The sequence below is a fragment of the Pelobates fuscus genome, chromosome 6, assembly GCF_036172605.1.
Source record: "Pelobates fuscus isolate aPelFus1 chromosome 6, aPelFus1.pri, whole genome shotgun sequence".
NCBI lineage: Eukaryota > Metazoa > Chordata > Amphibia > Anura > Pelobatidae > Pelobates > Pelobates fuscus.
This window is the reverse complement of record NC_086322.1, coordinates 56,251,863-56,279,174: the sequence shown is the minus strand read 5'-3', so window position 1 is coordinate 56,279,174 and position 27,312 is coordinate 56,251,863. Positions and strand designations below refer to the sequence as shown.

At 44.7% G+C, this 27,312-nt stretch overlaps 1 protein-coding gene across 2 annotated transcripts in view; it reads left to right on the top strand.

Moving 5' to 3' along the window:
• The first annotated feature begins 4,403 nt into the window (after positions 1-4,403).
• Positions 4,404-27,312, top strand: part of SH3TC1 (SH3 domain and tetratricopeptide repeats 1) — a 62,041-nt gene continuing 39,132 nt past the window's right edge. Inside the window, exons 1-3 of one of the 2 annotated variants that reach the window (XM_063457734.1) lie at positions 4,404-4,524; positions 18,725-19,053; positions 21,696-21,788. In XM_063457734.1, coding sequence (XP_063313804.1) covers positions 18,753-19,053; positions 21,696-21,788 — 394 coding nt within the window. In that variant the 5' untranslated portion in view covers positions 4,404-4,524; positions 18,725-18,752. Of the gene's footprint in view, positions 4,525-14,252; positions 14,308-18,724; positions 19,054-21,695; positions 21,789-27,312 lie in introns of those variants that run through there. The other variant, XM_063457735.1, reaches the window with a different exon arrangement.

Genomic DNA, 27,312 nt, shown 5'->3' with positions numbered 1-27,312 from the left:
AGCGGCTGCCAGACTCCAGCACAAGTCCCCCAGCGGCTGCCAGACTCCAGCACAAGTCCCCCAGCGGCTGCCAGACTCCAGCACAAGTCCCCCAGCGGCTGCCAGACTCCAGCACAAGTCCCCCAGCGGCTGCCAGACTCCAGCACAAGTCCCCCAGCGGCTGCCAGACTCCAGCACAAGTCCCCCAGCGGCTGCCAGACTCCAGCACAAGTCCCCCAGCGGCTGCCAGACTCCAGCACAAGTCCCCCAGCGGCTGCCAGACTCCAGCACAAGTCCCCCAGCGGCTGCCAGACTCCAGCACAAGTCCCCCAGCGGCTGCCAGACTCCAGCACAAGTCCCCCAGCGGCTGCCAGACTCCAGCACAAGTCCCCCAGCGGCTGCCAGACTCCAGCACAAGTCCCCCAGCGGCTGCCAGACTCCAGCACAAGTCCCCCAGCGGCTGCCAGACTCCAGCACAAGTCCCCCAGCGGCTGCCAGACTCCAGCACAAGTCCCCCAGCGGCTGCCAGACTCCAGCACAAGTCCCCCAGCGGCTGCCAGACTCCAGCACAAGTCCCCCAGCGGCTGCCAGACTCCAGCACAAGTCCCCCAGCGGCTGCCAGACTCCAGCACAAGTCCCCCAGCGGCTGCCAGACTCCAGCACAAGTCCCCCAGCGGCTGCCAGACTCCAGCACAAGTCCCCCAGCGGCTGCCAGACTCCAGCACAAGTCCCCCAGCGGCTGCCAGACTCCAGCACAAGTCCCCCAGCGGCTGCCAGACTCCAGCACAAGTCCCCCAGCGGCTGCCAGACTCCAGCACAAGTCCCCCAGCGGCTGCCAGACTCCAGCACAAGTCCCCCAGCGGCTGCCAGACTCCAGCACAAGTCCCCCAGCGGCTGCCAGACTCCAGCACAAGTCCCCCAGCGGCTGCCAGACTCCAGCACAAGTCCCCCAGCGGCTGCCAGACTCCAGCACAAGTCCCCCAGCGGCTGCCAGACTCCAGCACAAGTCCCCCAGCGGCTGCCAGACTCCAGCACAAGTCCCCCAGCGGCTGCCAGACTCCAGCACAAGTCCCCCAGCGGCTGCCAGACTCCAGCACAAGTCCCCCAGCGGCTGCCAGACTCCAGCACAAGTCCCCCAGCGGCTGCCAGACTCCAGCACAAGTCCCCCAGCGGCTGCCAGACTCCAGCACAAGTCCCCCAGCGGCTGCCAGACTCCAGCACAAGTCCCCCAGCGGCTGCCAGACTCCAGCACAAGTCCCCCAGCGGCTGCCAGACTCCAGCACAAGTCCCCCAGCGGCTGCCAGACTCCAGCACAAGTCCCCCAGCGGCTGCCAGACTCCAGCACAAGTCCCCCAGCGGCTGCCAGACTCCAGCACAAGTCCCCCAGCGGCTGCCAGACTCCAGCACAAGTCCCCCAGCGGCTGCCAGACTCCAGCACAAGTCCCCCAGCGGCTGCCAGACTCCAGCACAAGTCCCCCAGCGGCTGCCAGACTCCAGCACAAGTCCCCCAGCGGCTGCCAGACTCCAGCACAAGTCCCCCAGCGGCTGCCAGACTCCAGCACAAGTCCCCCAGCGGCTGCCAGACTCCAGCACAAGTCCCCCAGCGGCTGCCAGACTCCAGCACAAGTCCCCCAGCGGCTGCCAGACTCCAGCACAAGTCCCCCAGCGGCTGCCAGACTCCAGCACAAGTCCCCCAGCGGCTGCCAGACTCCAGCACAAGTCCCCCAGCGGCTGCCAGACTCCAGCACAAGTCCCCCAGCGGCTGCCAGACTCCAGCACAAGTCCCCCAGCGGCTGCCAGACTCCAGCACAAGTCCCCCAGCGGCTGCCAGACTCCAGCACAAGTCCCCCAGCGGCTGCCAGACTCCAGCACAAGTCCCCCAGCGGCTGCCAGACTCCAGCACAAGTCCCCCAGCGGCTGCCAGACTCCAGCACAAGTCCCCCAGCGGCTGCCAGACTCCAGCACAAGTCCCCCAGCGGCTGCCAGACTCCAGCACAAGTCCCCCAGCGGCTGCCAGACTCCAGCACAAGTCCCCCAGCGGCTGCCAGACTCCAGCACAAGTCCCCCAGCGGCTGCCAGACTCCAGCACAAGTCCCCCAGCGGCTGCCAGACTCCAGCACAAGTCCCCCAGCGGCTGCCAGACTCCAGCACAAGTCCCCCAGCGGCTGCCAGACTCCAGCACAAGTCCCCCAGCGGCTGCCAGACTCCAGCACAAGTCCCCCAGCGGCTGCCAGACTCCAGCACAAGTCCCCCAGCGGCTGCCAGACTCCAGCACAAGTCCCCCAGCGGCTGCCAGACTCCAGCACAAGTCCCCCAGCGGCTGCCAGACTCCAGCACAAGTCCCCCAGCGGCTGCCAGACTCCAGCACAAGTCCCCCAGCGGCTGCCAGACTCCAGCACAAGTCCCCCAGCGGCTGCCAGACTCCAGCACAAGTCCCCCAGCGGCTGCCAGACTCCAGCACAAGTCCCCCAGCGGCTGCCAGACTCCAGCACAAGTCCCCCAGCGGCTGCCAGACTCCAGCACAAGTCCCCCAGCGGCTGCCAGACTCCAGCACAAGTCCCCCAGCGGCTGCCAGACTCCAGCACAAGTCCCCCAGCGGCCGCCAGACTCCAGCACAAGTCCCCCAGCGGCCGCCAGCACAGACAGCCGTCTGCACTGCATGACCCCCTGGCAGGTAGTAGTAATGTGTGTCTGTCTGTTATGGTGTGTGTGTCTGGTATGATCGGTCTGTCTGTGTCATGGTGTCTGTCTGTATGGTGTGTGTGTCATGGTGTGTGTGTGTGTGTCTGTCTGTCATGGTGTGTGTGTGTGTCTGTCTGTCTGTCATGGGGTGTGTGTCTGTCTGTCTGTCTGTCATGGGGTGTGTGTCTGTCTGTCTGTCTGTCATGGGGTGTGTGTCTGTCTGTCTGTCTGTCATGGGGTGTGTGTCTGTCTGTCTGTCTGTCATGGGGTGTGTGTCTGTCTGTCTGTCTGTCATGGGGTGTGTGTCTGTCTGTGTCATGGTGTGTGTGTGTGTGTCTGTCTGTCTGTCATGGGGTGTGTGTCTGTCTGTGTCATGGTTTGTGTGTGGGTCTGTCTGTGTCATGGTTTGTGTGTGGGTCTGTCTGTGTCATGATCTGTCGTGGTGTGTGTGTGTGTGTGTCATGGTATATGTGTGTTTCTGTGTCTGTCATGGTGTATATGTGTTTTTTAAAATAGTGTTTTTGCTCATCTATTTTTTGCCCATGCAGCGTGCTGGTCTCCCCTCGACTGGCCCTGCCTCTATGGCTAAGATCATCAAGCTTGATGATCTCAGCCAATCCAATGCTTTGCCAAAGGATTGGCTGCAAAACGCTACACCAATCAGCATCTCCTCATAGAGATGCATTGAATCAATGTATCTCTATGGGGAACGTTAAGCGCCTCCAGAGTGTGGAGGCCCTGAATGTAGGTGCACTGACACAGGAAGCACCTTTAGTGACCGTCTGAGTGACTGTCACTAGCGGTGTCACTTTGAAGCAATGTAAACACTGCCTTTTCTCTGAAAAGTCAGTGTTTACGTTGAAAACCCTGTAGAGACATGCTATAGACAACAGTATCACTACATTGAGCTGTGTGTGTGTGTGTGTGCGTCTGCTAGTGAGTGAGCTTGCTTGCATGTGTGTGCCTGCTAGTGAGTGAGCTTGTGTTATTATGTCAATGAGCTGATGTTTATCAGTGAGATTGTTTGTCTATGAGGCTGTGTATCAATGAGCTTGTGTGTGTCATTGAGATTGTCAGTGTCTGCATGTGAGTATGCTTACTGTATAATTAAACGTTTTACTCTGAAAGGACCAATATTTTATATTAGAAAAAGCAATATATATATATATATATATATATATATATATATATATATATATATATATATAACAATCATCTGTCATCTGGGGTGGTAAGACATAGCCTTACATATTACATGCGACAATATATGGCGCAGTGACTTATGAGGCTGGCCTAACATTTTTTTCCAGGGCTGCTTTGTATCCCCAGTCCGGCCCTGGAGATAGATTTTAAGTAGCCTTACAAGATTTAAAAATGTATTTTTATGTGTGTGCTGTAACTTAATCTGTTTTATAGAAGAAAATCCTGTCCGTCCGTTAAAATAAAATAGACATGTTTTATAGTGATAAATAGTACACTTAATATTAACTAAATTAAGCAGTTAATCATGCTCAAACTCTGCTGACGCTTGAAGAGTTAAACAAGCTCCAGAAGTGTCACTTTAACTCAGAAACAGGGAACATAATTCCTAGAAATTTGTACAGCTCAGTGTTGTGTTAAATGGCATTAAAACCATTTAAACTCAAAATGCCGTACCCGAATATATGGCTCTGTAGACAAACTTAAACTGTTAATGGTCAACTGTTTGTTAGTTTAGAGAGTCAGAGCTTAGCACTGGGCTGTTCAGTCAACAGGAAAGGTAGAGAGGTCACAGAGGAAGGGATGTATCAGCTGCAGTTCCTCACAGAGTATTCAGAATGTTATTTGGTGAAATGTTAGAAGTAGCAAGATAGCGGCTGGGAGGTAAGCATTAAAAACATTTTAATATCTCCAGATTCCATGTTACTATGGGATCTCCTATACACCAAGAATTGTCCAGACCCTACTATAGACACAGTTTGGTTAGTTAACAAGAAGTGTTGCAATTTCAATTCCAGCTGACTACAATTTGGTGTTTAGTGAATAAACCTTTACATGTCTCTATAAAACTATTTTAACCTCTTGAGTACCAGAGCCGCTGGCACTGAAAGGGTTAATACGGGTTGTATAGGAGAAGCTCTGAATACTTTATGTGAAACATACTAATTGTAAAACAAGATTGGTTAGAACCAGTTTCACTGCCTTCCTATGATTGGATTGATATTATATTTTAAAATTGTTTTGATGTTCTAAGTTTTATTTACAGGATATTAAAGCTATTTATTTATCAATGATTGGCACCTCTCTGATATGGGATCTCTCCCTGTGAGTGATGCCATTCTTAATAAAGAAAGTAACATTTTTAATTGAGACATCTTCACTAAACTGTGAGTTGGACGTGTTTTTGTTTCCCATCAGAGCTACAATGGTTGAAATGTAGCAATTTGTCTTTCCGTTTACCAAACTCGCTATTTCGAGAGTTTTAATCAACCTAAACCCTTACCTTAGTATAGTTCATTCTATTAACATCCAGATTATTCTACTTAGTTGCCAACATTTATGCAAACTAATTATTCTACTCGTTCCTGAGATGGCAACTAAATATGACAGAGTATTGTGATATACGGAGGCTCAGGTTCCATTTAAATCCATTTTAGCTTCACATTTCCCAAAAAACTGTCATAGACAGTAATTCGATTTAAACTGATACATTGTTCACTGATAAAAGGCACAGCCAGATACAGCAATAGTTACATTTCACATCTGTATCCTGTGGCTCTCATACACAGTTGATGATTTTAAAGGGGAACTGACACTTTGCAAGATTTTTAATATTATGTTTACTTATCACTATAGTTAAAAAAAAATTATGGGTTTGTTAGTTGTGAAACATACACGGCTATTCACTAAGGTGGGATTATTTAAAATTCTAATAAAAGATAATTTAAAATTCAAGGCCAGAGTAGCTGAACTGAAGGCATATGCGATTGGGAGAATGTTTCCAGTTCGGCTACTTTGACCTTAAATTTGAAATTCACTTTGAATTCTCACTTTATTGAATAACCTTGATAAAATCGACTTTATCTTGTCGTTAGGCACCGCCATGTTAGCTTCCTGTCAATCATTGTTATACACACTGTTCTTTGCACCTGGCAGTCAGCATAGAGAGAATACAACATTTCGTCTTCTCATCTTAATTTGCAATGATTGTCCTGGCTTTGTATTCTCTGAACTGGATTATAAATCATTTGCTAAAGATTTAAGATGAATGTAAACGAAAATGGAACATTTCATGAAAAAATATGAGCACAAGTTATTGGTGATTTTCTAAATTTTATTAGATAGTGTAAATTCCCAAGAAGTAACAGTTTCTCTTTAAAAGTTATGAAGTCGGTTCTTGCTTCTTGATCCTTCGATTTACAGGCTAGTTAAATGTAAGAAAAAGTTAAACAAGTTAAACTGTAGCTAGAAGCTGCAAAGATTCCCAAGATCTCAATGTAAAAATGAATGTCAATATTTTCACTGATTGTATTTGCTTTCATTTTCGGGTGATTTTTTTTTTTGTTTTGTTTTGTGGAGGCAGAGCCAAAGGTAATCAGACAGTGACAAATTCTGGTAAACGGTCATTTTAAGCACCATAACAACTTGCATAATTGTAGAGGCTATGGCACAGAAAATTCGGATCGGTACACGCTTTTAAAAGTCATTTAAAAAAAATATTTAAATGCATAATATATAATAGGTAATAAGAAGATCGTGTCACTATAAATATTTTCAAAACATATTTAAATACATAATGCATATTGGGAATTGTGTCACCAAATGGCTATATTGTCTTTGGACCAAACATAATGTACACTGATTTCTATTTGTGGATTTTATATAAACATTGGTTATATCAGCAACAAACACAGTATGTCCATATGTTTGACTAAATCATCATTTTTTCAGATGAGACTTATGACTGCAAATAGTCTTGAAATAATCCTAATTGTGTATTTTGTATAAACTTTGGCCATTTTAGAAGCTCCAACCATTAAGTTATACATGTTCCTGCTGTCCTCCCATGTTTTTCTTGATTTTAATTGTAGTCCTAAGAAATGTCTGCAGCTACAAACCTGCTCCTTTGCATTCTGTGGTTAAAGTAACGATTTATCCTTTCTACTTTGCTCTCTGAGATTTGTTTAGCGTGTTCATTGCTTCATGCACCTTTAAAGCAGCTCTGTCACAGGCCAACCCTATGTTACTTTTTTTTTTTCTTTTACTTACCCCTTCCCACCCACCCCTCCCCCCACCCCTACTTTATCAGTCCTAAATGTCAATGCCATATTTTTCAAATTTCTCAAGATTTAACTTTTTTTTTGCTCCTTCTCAATTGGAACACTGGGTCTCTTTCCAAGCCGTTGCCATGCTCAGTATACTGGTAGTGATGTATAGTCTCTGCCTTCGTGTGCCCCTTCTCCGCCCTGTAATTACAGCATTACATGTTTTTATGGAAAAGACGCAAATGCTCACGATGCCTTCCCGACACCCAGATCACGAGGTTATAAACAAGGGTCATAATGGGCTGGTGAGAATTGTGGGAAAATGGGACTTGACAAATCTTGACAAAGGATGTGGTTTGCCTTCAGCTCCACTGTTCGTCAAGATTGGTCAAGCAGAGGAAAAATACATAAGACAACGTTGTCCCTACTCTGTCGTATCTATTTTATGAGAAAAGCATCAGAAATGAAGACAATAAGAACAAATTCAGAGAGAGGAAGAGAAGAGAAAACCATTTGAGAAAGGTAAGTTTTGGGTGACTGAGCCGCTGTAAGACATCTCCTTCCTGCCCTGGAGAAACTCCAAGCCTCGGATCAGGGCAAGTACAGCCCACAGTTTGGGGCACAGCTGCACACAGCCTGGTTTGCAAAATGTTACAGTGAATAAGCTGGTAGCTGCCACAATTGCTGTATACTATTTATGGCCAAAGAGGAGCTTGTCAACTACAACACTTAAATAAAGAAGCACAATCACAAACAAAAATAACAACAATAACAAAACAATGGAATAAAATCTCACAGGCAGCTTTGCTATCAGTTTAGCTACTTGGGCCTTTAATATGAAATTCCCTTGGAATTCCAACTTTTGTGAATAAACCAAAAAGTATATTTAAAGTGCATTTAAGAATGCCAAACATAGCTGAATTAGAAAAAAAAAATACCCCAATTCAATTATTTTTCACTTGTTTTTTTTTCTCATGATTGTCATTTTAGTAAATAACCTCTTCTAATAACCATTTCAGAGAAATAGGAAAGGGAAACTCATACAAACTGAATCCTGAATCCTGTAGCATTGGAAGGGTTAAAACTATTTATTGGTAATTCGGACTCCTGGTTAACCCCTTAATGACCAAACTTCTGGAATAAAAGGGAATCATGACATGTCACACATGTCATGTGTCCTTAAGGGGTTAAAGGACATACTCGTTTTCCTGGATCTATATGGTCCTTGGGTCCCCCTCGTCCTCTGGGCCCCTCTCCCGCCGGGCTTTTTTCCAGCACCGGGGACTCTCATCCTCCTTTCCTGTCATCGGCTGAATGTGCATGCGCATTCAGCCAGTTCATAGGATCGCATTCTTAATGCTTTCCTATGGACGCTGGTGTCTTCTCACTGTGAAAATCACAGAGAGAAGCGTGGAAGCGCCTCTAGCGGCTGTCAATGAGACAGCCACTAGAGGCTGGATTAACCCATTTGTAAACATAGCAGTTTCTGAAACTGCTATGTTTACAGCAGAAAGGGTTAATCCTAGATGGAACTGGCACCCAGACCACTTCATTAAGCTGAAGTGGTCTGGGTGCCTATAGTGGTCCTTTAACTGTAGTTTTCATGTTAATTTTATTGTTTGGATGGTCATAAGAATTTGTTTGGATATTGAAGGTTTTCATTTTGATATAATGTATTTATTTTTGTAATGTGATGCATGCTTGGATAGTTCAAGATTAAGTTATGTCATTTCTGTTTACATTGCTAACAGTTACCTTTTGATATCACAGTACTAACAGCCTTGATACAATCTAGAAGCAGAACTCGGTTTGCTCCTTGAGTTACCCTCATTTACATTATGATCTAGCTATCATCAAATGCAAATATAAAGTCTAAAATATTAAAAAAGATTCTTAAAGGGACAGTCTACTGCCCAAATACAAAATTAATGAAATCGCTGTTTAGTAGATATACCCCAAATGAAAACCTGCATTTCAATATCTGCTGGCTTTGCAAACCCTCCCCTTCTAACCCCCGCCCAGGCTTTCTGTGGCTGTCCAATCACAGACTTCCCAATGCAGCTCAATGAGAACTCTTTGCAAAAAAGGTGCTCTGGGCTATGGCTGCCTCCTGAGTTTCGCTCCACCTACCTAGCTAACCAAACCAGGAAATATTGTTATCTGATTGACAGCCAAGTGGTGTAATCAGGTTAATCTATAAAAGTATAATTTCTATTGAAATCTGTACTTCTTGCAAAATGAAAAAATACAAAATTTCAATCTGTTTTTTTTTCCCTCTTGTCAGTTTATCTGCTGACTGCTTTCATGGCTAGTGGACAAATCTAGTGGATTTTACTAGTTTCCACTATAAAAAGCAAGTGGAATTAGTTTGCAAATGTGCCCCCTACTGGAGCAGATCAGAACAAATCCATGTTTTTTTTTTTTTTTTTTTTACAATTAGCACATTTTCCAGCCTATTTCCTTGTCACAGGATTTTAATACATTCATATTTATCCAATGAACTCTTAAAGGAACACTATAGTCACCTAAATTACTTTAGCTAAATAAAGCAGTTTTAGTGTATAGATCATTCCCCTGCAATTTCACTGCTCAATTCACTGTCATTTAGGAGTTAAATCACTTTGTTTCTGTTTATGCAGCCCTAGCCACACCTCCCCTGGCTATGATTGACAGAGCCTGCATGAAAAAAAAAAACTGGTTTCACTTTCAAACAGATGTATTTTACCTTAAATAATTGTATCTCAATCTCTAAATTGAACTTTAATCACATACAGGAGGCTCTTGCAGGGTCTAGCAAGCTATTAACATAGCAGGGGATAAGAAAATCTTAATTAAACAGAACTTGCAATAAAGAAAGCCTAAATAGGGCTCTCTTTACAGGAAGTGTTTATGGAAGGCTGTGCAAGTCACATGCAGGGAGGTGTGACTAGGGTTCATAAACAAAGGGATTTAACTCCTAAATGGCAGAGGATTGAGCAGTGAGGCTGCAGGGGCATGTTCTATACACCAAAACTGCTTCATTAAGCTAAAGTTGTTCAGGTGACTATAGTGTCCCTTTAAGTCTTTATTGTTTAAATTACAACCTACCAGATAACTGATAGTAGTCAATTCCAATCAGTGGTGTATTTTGGATCTGTGCTGTCCTAGGCATGATGGAACTCCGGTAACCCTAATTTACATTTGCTCCACCCTTCCTGTTAATGCCACACCTCTTCCTTTTAAAGACTAACACACACTTTGACTGACAGTCACACACTCTCAGATACACTGGCATACACACATACTGATTTTACACAATCTGACAGACACACACAATTACTAACTCACTCACAGACACACACAATCACTGACAGACACGCACGCACGCACGCACACACTCACTCACATACACACACAATGATGCAGACACACACACTGACTCACTGACACACACCACCACTCACAGACACACACACTGACAGGCATACACACTCACTCGGACACACACACACTCTCACTCACAGACACAAACACTCACAGACACACACAACAGACATACACTCACTCATTCACAGACACACACTGACAGACATGCATAAACACACACACTCACAGACACACTCACATACAGACACACACACACAATCACTCAGACACACAGGCTTCCTCACAGACACACAGAACAGACATAAACTGACTCACTCACAGACACACTGACAGACATACACACATTCACTGATAGACACACACTCACACACACTGACAGATATACACACAGACACACTGACAGACATACATACACACTGACACACACACACACATACACTGACAGCCAGACACACACACACATTTCCCCCCAACACTCACAGATTATTTTTAAATTTGAATATAAATCCACCCAGCCTCCCTACCTTTGGGAGAGCTGGGTTGATTTTTTTTACCTGGGGTCCAGTCAGGGCCGGCGCTACCCTAAGGCGGCCCAGGCGGCCGCCTTAGGGCGCGCGGGTCCAGGGGGCGCGATCTCCGGTGAACAGAAGGAGGAGGGCGCCATTTGCATCGCTCCCCTCCTGTCTGTCACTGCGGTGCGTGGCTGAGCGGGCGGAACGCTACTTACCCGGTCTGACAGGAAATGCAACGAACTGCTTCCTGTCAGACCAGAACAGGAAACCGGATCCTTCGCTGCGGTCCTCCAGCTTAGTCACATGGATGGAGGTGCGGAGGGGAGAGGAAGGAGACAATAAAAGGTACAGGAAGGGGGGGGGCAATAAAAGAGGCATGATAGTAGGGGGGACAATAAAAGGAACAGGAGTGTAAGGGTACAATAAAAGGTACAGGAAGGGGGGGACTATGAAAGGTTCAAGAGGGAAGACAATAAAAGGTACAGGAGGGGGAACAATAATAGAAGGCAGAATAGGGGAGTGGGGGACAATAAAAGATACAGGGGACAACAATAAAAGGTACAAGAGGGGAGGGGGACAATAATAAAAGGTAGAATAGGGGAGTGGGGGACAATAAAAGATACAGGGGACAACAATAAAAGGTACAAGAGGGGAGGGGGACAATAAAAGATACAGGACAGGAGGGGGGAAAGGGTATAGGAGGGTAGGGGTACAATAAAAGGTACAGGAGGGGGGGATTATGACAGGCTCAAGAGGGAAGACAAGAAAAGGTACAGGATGGGGGACAAGAAAAGGCACAGGTAGGGAGGGGAGACTATGAAAGGTTCATGAGTTGAGACAGTAAAAGGAACATTAGGGTCATTATGAAAGATACAGGAGGGAGGACAATGAAAGGTACAGAAAAAGAAGGGGGGACAATAAATGGGACGGGAGGAGGGACATTAAAAAGCACTGGGGCATTGAAAGACACAGGAGGGAAAGGACAACTATGAAAGGGTCGGGATGGGAGGAGGTGAGACAAAAAAAGGTACAGGAGGGACAATAAAAGGTACAGGAGGGGAGGGGGGGCAATAAAAGGTACGGGAGAAAATAAAAAGACACAGGAGGGCTGGGTGGCACAAAGAAACATACAGTGGGGTTGAGGGGGGACAAACACAAAGGGGCTGGGGGGAGAAAGAGTCACGCAGAAGGGTGAGGGGCTGGGGGAAAGATGCACAGAGGGACTGTGGGTGAGAACGAAGCACAGAGGGGCTGTGGGGGAGAACGAAGCACAAAGGGGCTAGGGGGAGAAAGAGATGCACAAAGGTACTGGGATAAAAATACACACAAATATGTTGGGGAGAAAGAGCCACACAAAAGGGCAGGGGGACGAAAGACACACAAAAGGGCTGGGGGGAGAAAGAGAAAGGCAAAGGGGCTGGGGGAAGTAAAAAATACACAAGGAGGGTTGTAAGAGACACAGGAGAGATAAAATACAGCAAAGGGGACACACAGGATAAAAGGGGGGGGAAGACATACACAATGGGATATAAAGCACTAAAGGGGGTAAGTTAGTCAAAAGGGGGGTAAAAGACACACAGGTGAAGATACATTTTTTTTCGATGGGGAGGGGGGTGGCAAAATTCATCTTCGCCTGTGTAGTCAAAAATCCTTGCACCGGCCCTGGGTCCAGTGGGGATGCTGGTCGGTGTGTTTGGGCAGGGAGGGAGGCAGGCGTGAAGGCAGTCGGGCGGCTAGTTGAGGTCCATGCAGGCCTGGGCCTGACATCATATTCCGGCTCCCGGCATCACTCTGCCACCAGGCTAACAAGGCATTTGCCTGGGCATTTGGGGTGGCATTTTTTGCCCGCGCCCCTGGAAAGTGCCGCCCAATGCAAATACATCTCTGATTCCAATACAGTCTAATATACTGCAACATCTGTCATTAGCACCATTTAAATACCAAACTCCCAGGGAGAAAGGCTTAACCCCATAAAGGAGTACATTGTACCCCAATAATTAAAAGCATAAACGTTTAGGTTATGAAATACATATTAGATGATTCTTTTTTTTAATCAATATTATGTATTACATCTATATTATTTTTATAAATTTTCAAATATTTTAACCCTTTGACTGCTGGTTGTTGTGCTGCCCATGAGCATGTATTTCTTGCAAAATTATATCCAAAATTAAATACACAATACAAGTGATTTCATGTTGCAGCTTTTTTCCAGTTCTGTTCAGAATGAATCTGGTTGAAATTTGACCCTTGATAAATATACACATGCTCTAATTTAATTGTCATATGAGAATCTCGAGAGTTATGAATCTCCTAACACTATAGTGTTCCTGTACCTAACATCACAGCGAGGGTGGGACCTAATGTGCATGTGCAGTGCTTGCCTTGTAAGCTTCCCCATAGGAAAGTATTGAATCAGTGCTTTCTCGTGGGGGATTTGAAGACGTTAATCGTCCTCATTCAAAGTGTGAGTATGTAGAATGTCGTTTCAAGGAGTAAGTGCCTCCAGCCACTCGAGGTGGAATTAACTCTGCAATGTAAACAGTGCAGCTTCTCAGAAACTATTTTGCATTGCAGGGTAAAACAGACAGGGGCACTGCACCCAGACTACTTAATTGAGATGATGTGCTTTGGGTGCCTATAGTCTAATTTTAAGGTTAATATTCACTTTAGTGTAAATTATTGGTGTAAAAGATGTACTCATTTAGTTGAAATAACTGAAATTCAATCTAATTTGCCTTACGTAAATATGAGAATTGCCAATCCGGTTGGTTCACTTATTTTTAACAACATATTGCAAATCCAGACTTTATTTAATTGCCCGTATTGTGTTTTATTACTGTTGAGCTCTGTTATAAACACATACACCACACCAAAAGCTTCCCCGGACGCTGCACATAGGAAGGAGTTGGGGAGAGGGATGTCACCAATAGGGGTCTTTTCAAAATATACAAAGACTCACAAAATGAACAGAGCTATTTTAAAGGGTTAAAAGCTTTGTTGCTGATTTTCAGGATGTAAGGTAAAAAAGAAAACAACAAAAAAACAAACAAACATTTTTTACACACCTTTTAAGGTGCCTATGCAATTCCATTTCAATGGACTGTTATTCTAGCACAAACCCTTTTGTTGTAAGGAACAAGATAAACTAGAAATGATTAAAACAGCTCTTTACCTTCTGAAATCACATCTACTTTATTTTACGACAAATGTAACTTGACTCCATTTTTCTCATTCTTAATGTACAACGCAACCATAGGCACAAGGGTGCATAAAACGTGTGAGTGTAAAGAATTCCATTTACATTGCAAACAAGGAAATAGACTGCAACTTATTTTTATCATAACTATATTTAAAACGTACGTATGGAAGTGCAAAGATTCAAAAAAAGGGACTTGGATTAAGTTGGGTTCCAGGAAGAAGGGATCATGATTTAAAACACTGACACACGGTTGTGTCTCCTCCAATCTCCAAGGATATAATTCATAATGCGTATCCATTATTTGCCCTCAACTGGACAACAGGTAGGTCTTATAGGTGGTGGAAGGTCTGGGGATGGGGAAGGATGGCAAAATTAAGTGAATCGCAAATACTGGAAACAAAAGGGGGCACACTCTTATTAAGGACACGACTTCTGGAATAAGAGGGAATCATGACGGAATATTTCGTCATCATGTGTCATCAAGGGGTTAAAGCCAAATAATACAGGGAATAAACATGTACAGGGCTAATCACTAAACGAGATGTCATAGTGCATTTTAAATGTGAGACTAAAGTTGTGGAATCGGAAGCATGGGTGACTTAGGGCATGTTTCTGTTCAACTGAAATTTTAAATGCACTTTGAATTCCCTTTAATTTTTTACATTACTGATCACATCTGATAAAGTAAGACTTTTAAATAAAAACACATATATTGTAATGTTCTTAAGAACCAAAAATAACTTCTTAAAAATTCCTATAAGAAATGTTAAAATGCACAGGGATCACATAGACTGTCCTGTAACTATAATTAAAATATATATTTAAATGGGGAAAATGGCAAGAATTGTTAAAACTGATTGAAATGACTTTAAGTTTAAATAATCGACCAGCCACAGTAATTGGCTGTGGATATATGCCTATTGTTTTAATGATATATAGCTTTTTATTGACTGTGTAATAGTATGAATAGGTTTACTAATACTGTAGATGTACCTAAAACGTTTTTTTACGCGTGGTTTTTAGACATCAGTCCGAGTTATAAGAAATACAGCCACATTTCCATACAAGGTGTCATCACAGACACGAGATTCTCACCCACAAACCACCAACCTACCCTGTGAATATAAAAATAGAATAATTAAGAGAAAATATAGTTAAATACCAAATAACTCTTACAGGGCCACGAAACATTATTGACAGGTACTAAACTGTTTTAAGATTGATGGTATAACTGTCAACTGTCCTCAATTTGGTGAAACAGTCCTGAGAAGCAGGACCCCAGAGAAAAGTTTTCTGTTTGTAAAGGGATGGCCAGCCCTGCATCGTTGTCTTGCAGGTTTGCCTATAGAAGAGGATGCACACTGGAATGACTAGTTATTTTTTGAGGTTTCATACCTCATTTGCAGAAACAATGGCTGTAGGCTGTTTGAGATTGTCTTTTTTCAGTATTCACCATGTTTTCCTAGACATGTGACAATTTCACATGTTTAACCCCTTAAGGACACATGACATGTATGACACGTCATGATTCCCTTTTATTCCAGAAGTTTGGTCCTTAAGGGGTTAAAGGACCACTATAGTGCCAGGAAAACATACCCTCAGGGCCCCCCTCCCGCCGGGCTGGATGGAGAGGAAGGGGTTAAACATACCTCTTTCTCCAGCCCTGGGCGGGGAGCTCTCCTCCTCCTCTCCTCCTCTTCGGCTGAATGCGCATGCGCAGCAAGAGCCGCGCGCGCATTTACAATGCTTTCCTATGGACGCTGGCGCCTTCTCACTGTGATTTTCACAGTGAGAAGCACGCAAGCGCCTCTTGCAGCTGTCAATGAAACAGCCACTAGAGGCTGGATTAACCCTAATATAAACATAGCAGTTTCTCTGAAACTGCTATGTTTATAGAAAAAAGAGTTAATCCTAGAGGGACCTGGCACCCAGACCACCTCATTAAGCTGAAGTGGTCTGGGTGCCTATAGTTGTCCTTTAAGGTCAGCATATTCAAATGAAGCAGAAAGGAAATTAAGTTGTTTATAAAGGAGGAATCTTGAAGAAACTACCTTCATTTGTTAGATGATTTATTTCATACAACATACAGCATGCTAGCTACCATTAGCTAGCTACTACTTTTCATATCCTGCCGATAAGCATAAAGAAATGTATGCAAGAAAAAACACCAGGTCTTGCACCTTACTGCTATGTCCTAATGGGATGTTCATTAAAGTGAGATAAATTGAGTTTCAAATTGAAAGTGGCACTGACACAATTCGAGTACTTGTGTACCACTGAGTGGCCTGGGGTGAGTTTTACTTACCTTCGTCCTGCCATCCTCTTTTGGTGGGTCCTCTTCCAGTCCTGGTGCCTCAGTTGTTAGGAGCCAACATCACTTGAGCATGAGCAAGAATACAGCAGAGGAGTCTATGAAGGATTCCACAAGACTGCAGGATCCTCCATAGATAGAGTCAGTTTACCTATCACAGCTGGGGGGACTGGAACTTGATGGCAGTAACTCTTGATGTTTTGTTTTGCAAACTCTTCCTAAAAACTGCCACAATGATCTTTGTAACAGTACCTAAATTACACAAATTACACAATTCCCGCCTCTCCATCAAAACAAAATCAAATAGCACACTGACCGCAATCCACACTTGGGTAATCCACTCCCATCCCAATCTTTTGGCCTCAACATCGAAAAGCTTGCATCTATTTTTATCCAAAACTAGGTGCCCTTTACAGAAACAAATCCTGCCTAAGCCCTACAGTAAAGATAAAGATTGTACAGCAAATGCTGATCCCAATCATTGATTATGGGGATGTAGTATATGCATCTGCATCGCAATCCCACATTAATAAACTCAACACATTACATAACTCGTTCTGACGATTTGTGCTACAATGTAATTACAGGACCCACCATTGTGACATGCTAAAAGAACTAAACTGGCTGTTGCTGGCAGCCAGACGCACCCTTCATCTTTCCAGTCTTGTGTTTAAGAGCTTTCCTGGGAAGCTCCCACCCTACCTGAACACAATGCTGTCCCCGGCTGTTCCCACTTCCTATAACCTCCGATCCAGTACCAACACTTTATTTAGTCTACCTCAATACAAAAAAAAGTGGCCTGATATTCCTTTTCCTACAGAGCACCGCAATTGTGGAACGACCTCCCGCACACTTTCAAATCTTCCACAGGCCTAAAGTCCTTTAAGAGATTCCTCTCTACCTACCTCAAAACAGAATGCACCTGTCATGGTTGATTATATATTTCCTACCTGTTCTATGTTACGTTTTGTATATATTGTGTATTAATATTGTTTTTGTATTTTATTGTACCCTATTGTTACAATGCAATGTTTTGTGGACCCAGGACATACTTGAAAACGAGAGAAATCTCAATGTATCCATCCTGGTAAAATGTTTTGTAAATAAATATCTTTTAATATATGTTTTGAAATTCCAACACAGTAAACATGAGTATTTCATAAAGAGTCTATCTTTATGAAAGATCTTTTGGGGGGCAAGAGGTGTGACAGTGGATAAAAGAGTTGATGGAATAATGCATAGTTGACTTATAGAATTTTGCCAGTTTTGCTACTTTGACCTAAAATTTCAAATTCACTTTGAATTCACCTTGAATTGTAATTTCAGTAAATTACCCAGTAAGTGTGAAATGTCAGGAATTTACATTTCAAATTACCATCTTACGCTATTTTATCCTGACATTTTAAACTGACGTTAAATTCCTGACAGTGGCTTACCTGTGGCCATGCATAGCAGCAGGGTATGTGTGCCACCTGGCAGTAGTCTTAATATTTAAAACCCTACTCCTGTCATTATGGGATGTTCCCTTCCTGTGTTTATATTGGATAGTAACTTGTGGGCACAGAGATTTGTGGATGAACCCTTTGTGAATGCCTTGAGCTACACCATGTGTACCTGTTACTACATATTGGACTTGTAGACCACACAGTGGGTACACTGCTTTGCAAAATCCTGACCTATACACAGACTGTAAGCTCATTTGAGCAGGATTTCTTACATCTTGTCTCTGTCAACGTTATTCTCTATTTGAATTAGTTGTTGTTAGAGATCCATATCCTATCACTGTAAAGGATATATTGCTGCTATATAAATGCTATTAACAATATTAGTATTTATAATAGTGTCCATATCTTGCAGTCATAATACCTCTATAATGTCCTATTTGTTAATCCAGACTGACATTTGGACTGTAGAAAATGACCCTGTCAGAAATGCTGGGAATTTAACGTGAATTTCATACTTTAAACCACAATAGTTAAACTGAAAAAATATACTGCAAGTCAGTGGTTCCCAAACCTATCTTCATGGCCCACCAACAGTCCAGTATTCATGTATTCCCCCTTTCTATTAAAATGGAGATACTGACAAAACCTGGACTGTTGATGGATAATGTTGACTGCTCCACCTCATTATGCTTTTGGTTTGGCTATTAAGATCATTTTGAGCCTTTTTGAGCCTTGTGAATATGGGCTTGCATGATATCTCTACTGTGATGCCAATGACTGATAGGTGCGGTCATATATCAACAACATAGTTATAACGAAAAGGATGGAAGTATAAAGGACTTCTAGTGCAATGATGGAACATAAGTAGTTAAGGTGGTTTGTGTCCCTTTCAATGCACTGCATCCATCCCATGTAATATGTTTTGCAATATGTATATTAAGCATCTTTTCTAACATACTAATCTGTTCTGCTTTTTTTTTAAGGGCACGTCTGTTTCGCTAAGGCTTTTCAATGCTAGTATCTTACCGTAGAATTCCGCAATTCATGGAAGGGACAGGTGCACCTATCACAGACTCTCGTGCTGGGGTCCATAAATTACATCCTATCAAGGAAGATGAATTGGAAGGAATAGAGCAATCAGGTTTGGATGGCCCGGGTTCCGTGTCCCAGATGGACGAGAAACACAATCAGTTTCAACAAGGTGCCTCGGAACAATATAAAATCTCTGCAGATGAACACACACACTCAACCAGAAATGCAACATTTTTAGTGGATTCTATGAAGAAGACCATAACATCAGTGGGATCTAATGGTAGGTCAATAATAATGATTGCATTTTATTTATGTAGGTAGTGGCTTAACAATGGGAGAAATGCATATATAATTGGAAAAATAAATGGTTATAAATCTGAAAGTGAACCTACCACGGCAGGATCACTTTAAATGGACACTACACTGCCCAAATCCAAAATGATTAGCGACTATTTAGTAAATATACATCCAATGAAAACATGCATGCATTGAACAGCTTGCAAAAGTTGCTGACCTCTTGTCTGAAACTTTGCAAACCCTCCCCTTCTAACCCCGCACAGACTTTTTGTGGCTGTCCAATCATAGACTGTCCAATGCAGCTCAATGAGAAGTCATTGAGAGGCAGGTGCTCTGAGCAATTGTCTGCCTCTGGAGTGAGCTAAACTACCATGGAATAAAAATACATGTTGCCTAATTGACAGCTAGGATGTGTTACAAGATTGATTTATAAAAGTGTCAATTGCTAGTGGAATTTGCACTTTTTGTAAAATGAAAAAAAAAAAAGAAGGATCCACTCGTTACGCATAAAGCACATCAGCAAGTTTAAGTGCCTTAAGTGTTTGGAGTGTTACCTTAAGCCGTAACAAAATCAATAAAATGTGACCTGTTGTGTACATAATATAAATCAGTACCAAAACTAAAACAGCCGACTGGTTATGTTGCGTGCAGTGTTCATGTAAGGTTGTGATGGAAAATTCACTTTCTTCCTAGAGTACAATCATATGCCACCCTAGGAGATAATAACATAAAAAACTCTGCTACTCAACGTTTTCCCACCAGTTTACCAAATATTCATGGGAATTTTCCAAATCTGTCAGTGTTTGGCTATAAGACAGAACATGAAGAATGCTAGTGCTAACTTATCTCACGGTGTATTTGATTGAAGAAATGTTTTTGTAAAGTAACTTTTTGGCAGACGTGTTTAATGAACAATAGAGCAAAACGTTTAATGATTAGGCCGGGCTGGTAACAGATAAGTAAGAGTCTGTATTTCCTGGTTACATGCATGAAAATACAGCCAGAATACATTGGATTTCGTCCTATAGTAACAGTGCATGTAGGCTAGATAAGGATACCTATCACACATAACCAACAAGAAGATGTGTTTTAGAACTACAAAGAGTAGAGGGGATTAAAATTAATAAAAACTTTCGGTGTTTTGTAAATCTTTAAATAATATATTTAATTATATAAAAATATGATTTTGTTTTAAGATACATAAAAATTGTATATGCTGAAAGGGACACTCCAGACATCAAATTTGTAAGAATACAGCTAATGTTGTATTTTCTTAAAAAATGTCCAAAAGGTTGTGTGTAAATATTTTATAGATTTCGGACAGGGTCTGATATGTTGAAAATCATTACAATGGCTCTGCAAAGAAAAAGAAATATTTATGCAAAAAATCCTCATAGGATGCATTGGATTTTCATTGAAATACATAAATATAGAGATAAAATGTATAATAGAGCCACATTGTTGCAAAATATAGTAATGAATGGGTCTTTAAGCAGTTTGCACCAGCACAACTTGCCACTACTCATCAGTCATTGCGAGAGATGGACACGTGAGCATTACATGTGATCATTTTTGGAGAATCCCTCGTTTTTGCTTGATCTTCCACAGACCCCTATTTTGTACTCTTACACATGGGAGAGAGTACACCAATAATATAGGGCCCTGGCAGGTGAAGTAATTGAGAGTTGAAGAGAAATGTGGCCATTCCGAAGGAGAGAGAGGTTCAGGTAACTATTTCTACCTTCTCCATTTCCTTCAGGTGCTACATGTCAGTGAACATGTCAGTATGGCTAGTGGGAGCACAGATGTGTGTAATTCTTGTCTATGTGTATGTTATCTGTATATATGTAGTGCACGGTGTGTGTGTGTGTGTCTCAGGTTAATGTCACAATACAAGGACACCAAGAACGGCAAAAATAAATAAAAAATGATATAAAAACTTGTCCTAGGGTTAGTCCCTTCTAAGGTCTAAAACACATTCGTGTTCACATGTTCCATGTGCCCTCACAGGGAGAACACTTGCCCCATTGCATATCAGACTGATCCCACCTTCAAGGATGGTCCAGAACAGAAATGCCACAGGCTCTCTCTGTACAGGAGATACAACAACCCCAGATGATCATTTCAGTCTTTGTTTGGGCCTCATCAAAGAGGGTTAACTGTGACCACCATTTAGGGTGCCATTGTCTGATATGCAAGTGGTTTAGGTTCTCCCTGTAATGGCCCACGATGTGCTAAAGGTAGCAGGAGGCCTCAGTCGGGACTCATTGATGGAAAAACTATTTGAGTTGTTGTTGGTATTCTTTTACACTCCGTTTTGACAAATTTATTGTAAGTATATTTGAGTAAAGTGTGTGGCATGTGTGTGTGTGCTTGTTTGCAATTCACATGTACGGTCAATGTCTCTGATTGAGGTGTATACAGGTAAGTATACTGTGCAGGTGTGTATATCTTCTTGAGTAATGTGTTTGATACAACATAGAAGCAGAACCTGCTCGTTAATGGGCCAAATGACCTTTAATAGGTGTAAGTTGAAAATGCATGTACTTGAGTCCCCAACTTCCTTACAGTTTAGATTCTGTTTTATAATGGGTTAAAACACTGAAATAGTATTTTCTTTTTCAGCTTCCTCCGCAGCAGAAGACTTTGTTCATATTACAGACTGTTTAAAGGACACTCCGGAAATGTGCCGTGATCAGGCAGAAGTATTTGTACCAGGTACAGTTTTTTTTATTTTCATTTCTTTTTAATACCAACATTGTAAACTTGATACTAAAGCAAATGTACAATGCAGAATTTTTTTTCTGAGAATCTGCTTTACATTAAAATTGCAGGATTCTTTTCATATAATTTAAATGCAAGCTGGAAACAGAAAATGAATTTACGTGTTGCAGTAACATTTAACACACTATGATATGGAGATGGGTAGAGGAGAGAACAGGAAGTGTGAGCATCACAACTGCACTGCATGTTTTATGATAGTAAAATATAGCTTTTATTCTAATAGGCAGACGAGTGTCTTTGGTCAGTGCTCCTCCAAGGTGTGAGAAAATTGAAGATTATGCTAGCGCTAGTGTACTTATAATCTTAATTTTAATAATGACAGGAGGCGAGTATTTTGCATTAACTCTCTTTACTAACTCCACATAGCAGTAAAGAAAAGGAGTGAAAACATTAACCAATCAAAAAATAGTAGGAGGTATAGTATTCACAGTGATGAGGCTCCTCCCCCTCTTTCCAAGCGACATCAAAGACATATAAAATATTAAAAGAAACGGAAAAAAGTCTTGAAACATGCACCAACGGGTGACTTTCCAAAGTGCGAAGTCCTAGCAGTTAGAGGATGGTCCAAACGTGCACCAACGGGTGACTTTCCCAAATGCGAAGTCCTGGCAGTTGAAGGGAGGCCCAAACATGTCCATCCTGAACGTAAGCTGTAACGTCTTGAAGTTATGCTGGAAAAGAGCGTGAAAAGGGTTAGGAACCGGTCTGGTAACTGGTTGCAGTGATGTAATAAACCCAACACAGATTCCACTAAAAAATGTTTAAAAAATTAGTCTAAGTAAGACGATGATTAGGCAACACAAGCTGTATCTAAACAAAGTACAAATTCGATTAAAATAAGCTGAGTAAGAAGACAGAGCAAAAGGAAGGAATATACAGACTATAGGTATACTTACATGAGATCTCATCCTTCTGAGTATAGGTATACTTACATAGAATCTCCTTCCTCCAGGGTGTGGAGGGTGGGAAAATACTCGCCTCCTGTCATTATTAAAATTAAGATTATAAGTACACTAGCGCTAGCATAATCTTCAATTTTACCACATGACAGGAGGCTTCATATTTTGCATTTTTAACGCTGAAACAGGAGAGACGTGGTTGCCCCCGGGTTCGGGCGGAAATAGAAGGTCCGAAAGGTAGATTCTCGTGACCAATCTGCGGCACGTAGGATGTCCGCCAGGGACGCGCCTGCGGAGAAGGCTGATGAGGCCGCCGCACCCCGGACGGAGTGGGCTCCGAAGGTCTCCTCGACGCCCGCCAGAGAGAGAATCCATCTTACCCACCTGGCCAAGGTGGTGGTAGAGACTGGTACGTGTGGACTAACGTAGGACACCAAGAGTTGGCCCGAGGGTGAGACCGGCAATCGGGACGTGACTTCCACGTACCGATGTAGGGTGGACACCACGCAGAGGAGCGGTTCTGTAGGGAAAAAAGGGTAGAAGACTGATGTGGAATCGGATTTCGTACGGCGTGAAATTTGGAAGGTAACTCCCTCTGGGGAGACCGAAAAGGCATCAATGTCAAATGCTCGTACGTCCGAGACTCTGCGGAAAGAAACCAAACAAAGTAGAAGTGTCAGTTTAGCTGATAGCTGTCGTAGCGAGAGTCTGTTGTTGTCCGGCCAGTCCCTAAGGAATTGTAGAACGATCTCAACGTCCCAAAGTCGGGAATATTTGGGTCTTGGAGGCCTCTGTAGTCTGATGCCCCTGAGAAGACGGCATACCAGTGGGTCTTTTCCAACGGGGATCCCCTGGGACGGAACGTGTGCTGCCGAAATTGCGGAACGTATGACGTTGAGGGATCGATAAGATCGGCCCGTGGAGAAGAGGTGCGAGAGGAAATTCAAGATGGCCGTTATAGGTGCCGTAAAGGGATCGAAATTCCGTTCACTGCACCAAGTAGACCAGGAGTTCCATGCTGATAGGTAACATCGTCTGGTTCCTGGTGCCCATGAGTCCCAGAGGAGGTCTCGAGACGTTTGCGATAAGTCTTCGGTTTGCCAGGCTCCCCTGAAAGTGTCCAAGCCATCAGCGTGAGACGGCCTTCCAGGATGAGCGGATGTTGGTTCCCTTTGGGGTCTGTAAGGAGTGTCGGGTAGGACGGTATGAGGAGAGGATCCTTGTAGGCTGCTGCCAGAAGATCCGGAAACCATGGTTGACCCGGCCATAGGGGCGAGATGAGGAGCAGGGACCCGCGTTGGGTCTTCAGGTATTGCATCGTCCTTGCCACCATGGCGAATGGGGGAAAGGCATACGCCCCCGTGGGTGGCCAAGGTTGTAGAAATGCATCTACTGCCTTGCTCCCTGGATCTGGGAGCCAGCTGAAGTACTTGTCTATCTACCTGTTGTTGCGTGAAGCAAAGAGGTCTAGGTGGAGGGGACCCCTCCTGGCCGAAAGACGTTGGAAGATCGCTGGGTCCAGTCTCCAGTCGCTGCTGTCCCGCCAGTGGCGTGAGAACCAGTCCGCTGTCAGGTTCGTGTCTCCCGGGAGGTATTCTGCCATCAGGGAGATTCTCCGGGGTAGACAGAATTCGAAGATGTCCTTCGTGATATTTGATAGGAGTCTGGATCGCGCTCCTCCCAGGCGATTGATGTAGCGGACCGCTGAGACGTTGTCCATCCGGAGGAGGATGCAGCAGTCCGTGCGGTCCTTCGCCAAGCTGCGGATCGCAAACGACCCCGCCAGGAGTTCTAAGCAGTTGATGTGGAGGTTGGTTTCTTGTGAAGTCCAAGTGCCTCCTGTCGATCCGCCCTCGCCTGTGGCGCCCCAGCCCCAAAGGCTGACGTCTGATTCCAGAACGATGTCGGGAGAATTCCCGAAGATGGCTCGGCCGTTCCAAGCTTCCATGCTGTCCAACCACCATCCTAGTTCTTCCTTGATTTCTTCCGTTACCGGAATGTTCTGGTCGTAGGAGGGGTTCTGACGGAGGAAGGAGGCCTTGAGATGTTGCATCGCCCTGTAGTGTAGTGGGCCTGGGAAGATTGCCTGAATCGATGCGGACAGTAGGCCCACGATCCGAGCTAGGGTGCGGAGGGGAATGGTGTGGCAGCGGATGACCCTGCGTAGTTCCTTCTTGATGGCTGTGATCTTGGAGACCGGGAGTCGTAAGGTGCTGGTCCTGGAGTCTATCTCGAAGCCCAGGAACTGTATCGTCTGAGTTGGGGATAGTTCAGATTTTTGGTAATTTACCACGAAGCCTAGGGACGTCAGGAGTTGAATGGTATATCGTGTGTGTTGCATTAGACTGAACCTGTCTGAGGAGAACAGTAGCAGGTCGTCCAGGTATATAATGCACCGAATTCCTTGTGTTCGTAGTCGTGACACAACTGGTTTGAGAAGCTTTGTGAAGCACCACGGTGCTGAGCTGAGGCCGAAAGGGAGGCATGTGAACTGCCAGGGTTGGTTTTGCCATAGGAATCTGAGGAATTGACGGCAAGATGTGTGGACGGGAACCGACAGGTAAGCGTCCTTGAGGTCTAGCCTCGTAAACCAGTCCCTGTCTTGTAGAAGATCTCTCAGAAGATGGATGCCCTCCATCTTGAAGTGCCTGTACACCACAAAGGCGTTGAGTCCCTTCAAATTTATAACTGGACGGAGCTCTCCAGATTTCTTTTTTTTACTAGGAAAATGTTGCTGAAGAAACCCTGTTCGTCGTGAGCCGGTTCTATCGCCCCTTTCGTTTGGAGCTCTCGTAGTTCGTCGTCGATCAGACGGCGGTCCTCCTGGGAGCATTGAATGGGGTGCGGAGGAGTGAGTTGGTAGGGGGGTACTACGAAGTCGATGACGTAGCCCCGAACTGTCTGGAGGATCCATGCGTCCGTGGAGATGGTTATCCATTTCTGAAAAGACAGAGCAATACGGCCTGCGGTATAAGGGGAAAGTGAAATAAGAGGCATGATGTTGCTTACCTGTGGGGAAGCGTGCTCTGCCACGGTTATGAGGTCCTCGGCCTCGGTCTGCTCCTCGGGTATAGGAGAAGGGTTGTCTGGAGCCCACTTCTGGGTAGAAGGGTTGTGGTCTGTGTGATCGGGGGCCAGAAGGCCAGAATCAGCTGGCTGCGCGGCCCCTGTAGCGGCCAGCCCGTCCAAAAACACCCCGACTGGGGTAACCTCTGAAGACTCGCTTCATGGATGTCTGAGCCTTATTCAGGGACGTAAAAATATTGACGTGTTTGTTCAGCTCTTTTAAGAAGGGTTCCCCAAATAGTTTGCCCTGTGCCAACGGTCCCAGTTCTTTGGTGCCCAATTCCACCAGTTTTCCGTCAATACGGAGTAAGGCTGCCTTGCGCCTCTCAGAGGAGAGTGCTACGTTGGTATTGCCAACGAAACAGAAGCACCTTTGTGCCCATTCTCTGATGTCATGTGCCCATTCTTTGACCATGCTAGAGTCAAATTGATCGGCCCTAGTGAAAGCATCATCTGCTAGGTAAAGTATGCGGGAGAGCGGGCCGATGGCGTCCAGCAGTTTGTCTTGGACCCCGTGGAATCCCTTCTCCACGCCCCGTCGGGGGTCACGGCCACCTCGGGACATAAAGGTGTTCATCACCTGGTCAAACTCCGGGGTTTGAGTGACGTGGTCGGGAAGTGAGGGACGTGGGCATTCCGAGCGTAGACGGTTGCGCACCGTTTTATCCAGAGGTTTGCGAAGCCAGCGGTGCATAAATTGGGAGAGGTGGTCGGGGGGTGTCCAGTCCCCGGAGCGTGGGTGGCGGATATTGCGAGGGTCAAACAGACGTTGCCCTGTGGGGTCTAGGATGGCCTCGTCTTCCTGGGTAGGTGCGAGGTCGTCTGGTAGCTGACTGTGCTCCATGAAGGTGCCTCGTAGGAGGCCCGTATGGGAGCCGGAGTCCGAGTCCCAATTATCATCTTGCGGATCAGAGTCCGCGGCCTGCCACTCGTCCAGTACAGCCATAGAATGTGTGTGTTCTTCCCCCTCATCCGAGGAGTAGTGGGCAGGTGTGGGTGGGGCTGGTCTATGGCGTTTGGGTGCTTTACCCTTGGCTGGTGTATCGCCCGCTTTCTCACCTTTCCAGAGACGTTTGGCGGGGCGTGGGTCCGCCAGTACGTGTGACTCTGAGGCCTCAGAGTCCTCGTCTTGAGGTAGTGTGAGCGTGGCCTTTTTGGGTTTGTCGGTAGATGCCGACATGACTCTGGACAGCGCTTTCTCCATAGAGGCGGAGATGGCTTCTGCAATCATGGACTGGAAGTCCGCAGGGGTCTGGGATGTTTCCATAGTGGTTATGGTGTTGGCACAGGGTAGATGGGCTAGGGGTCAGTTGATATAATATGCACTCAAAAGTATAATAAAATCGGTAATAACACCCCAGCAGGGTGTGATGTAGTGTAGGTACAAGTAAAAGTACCCGAAACCCCAGCAGGGTAAATTGGGTTTTTCTTGCTGGGCCGCACCCAGAAATATATGTATGATAACTGAGAGGATGGCACGATATCCACCTAAT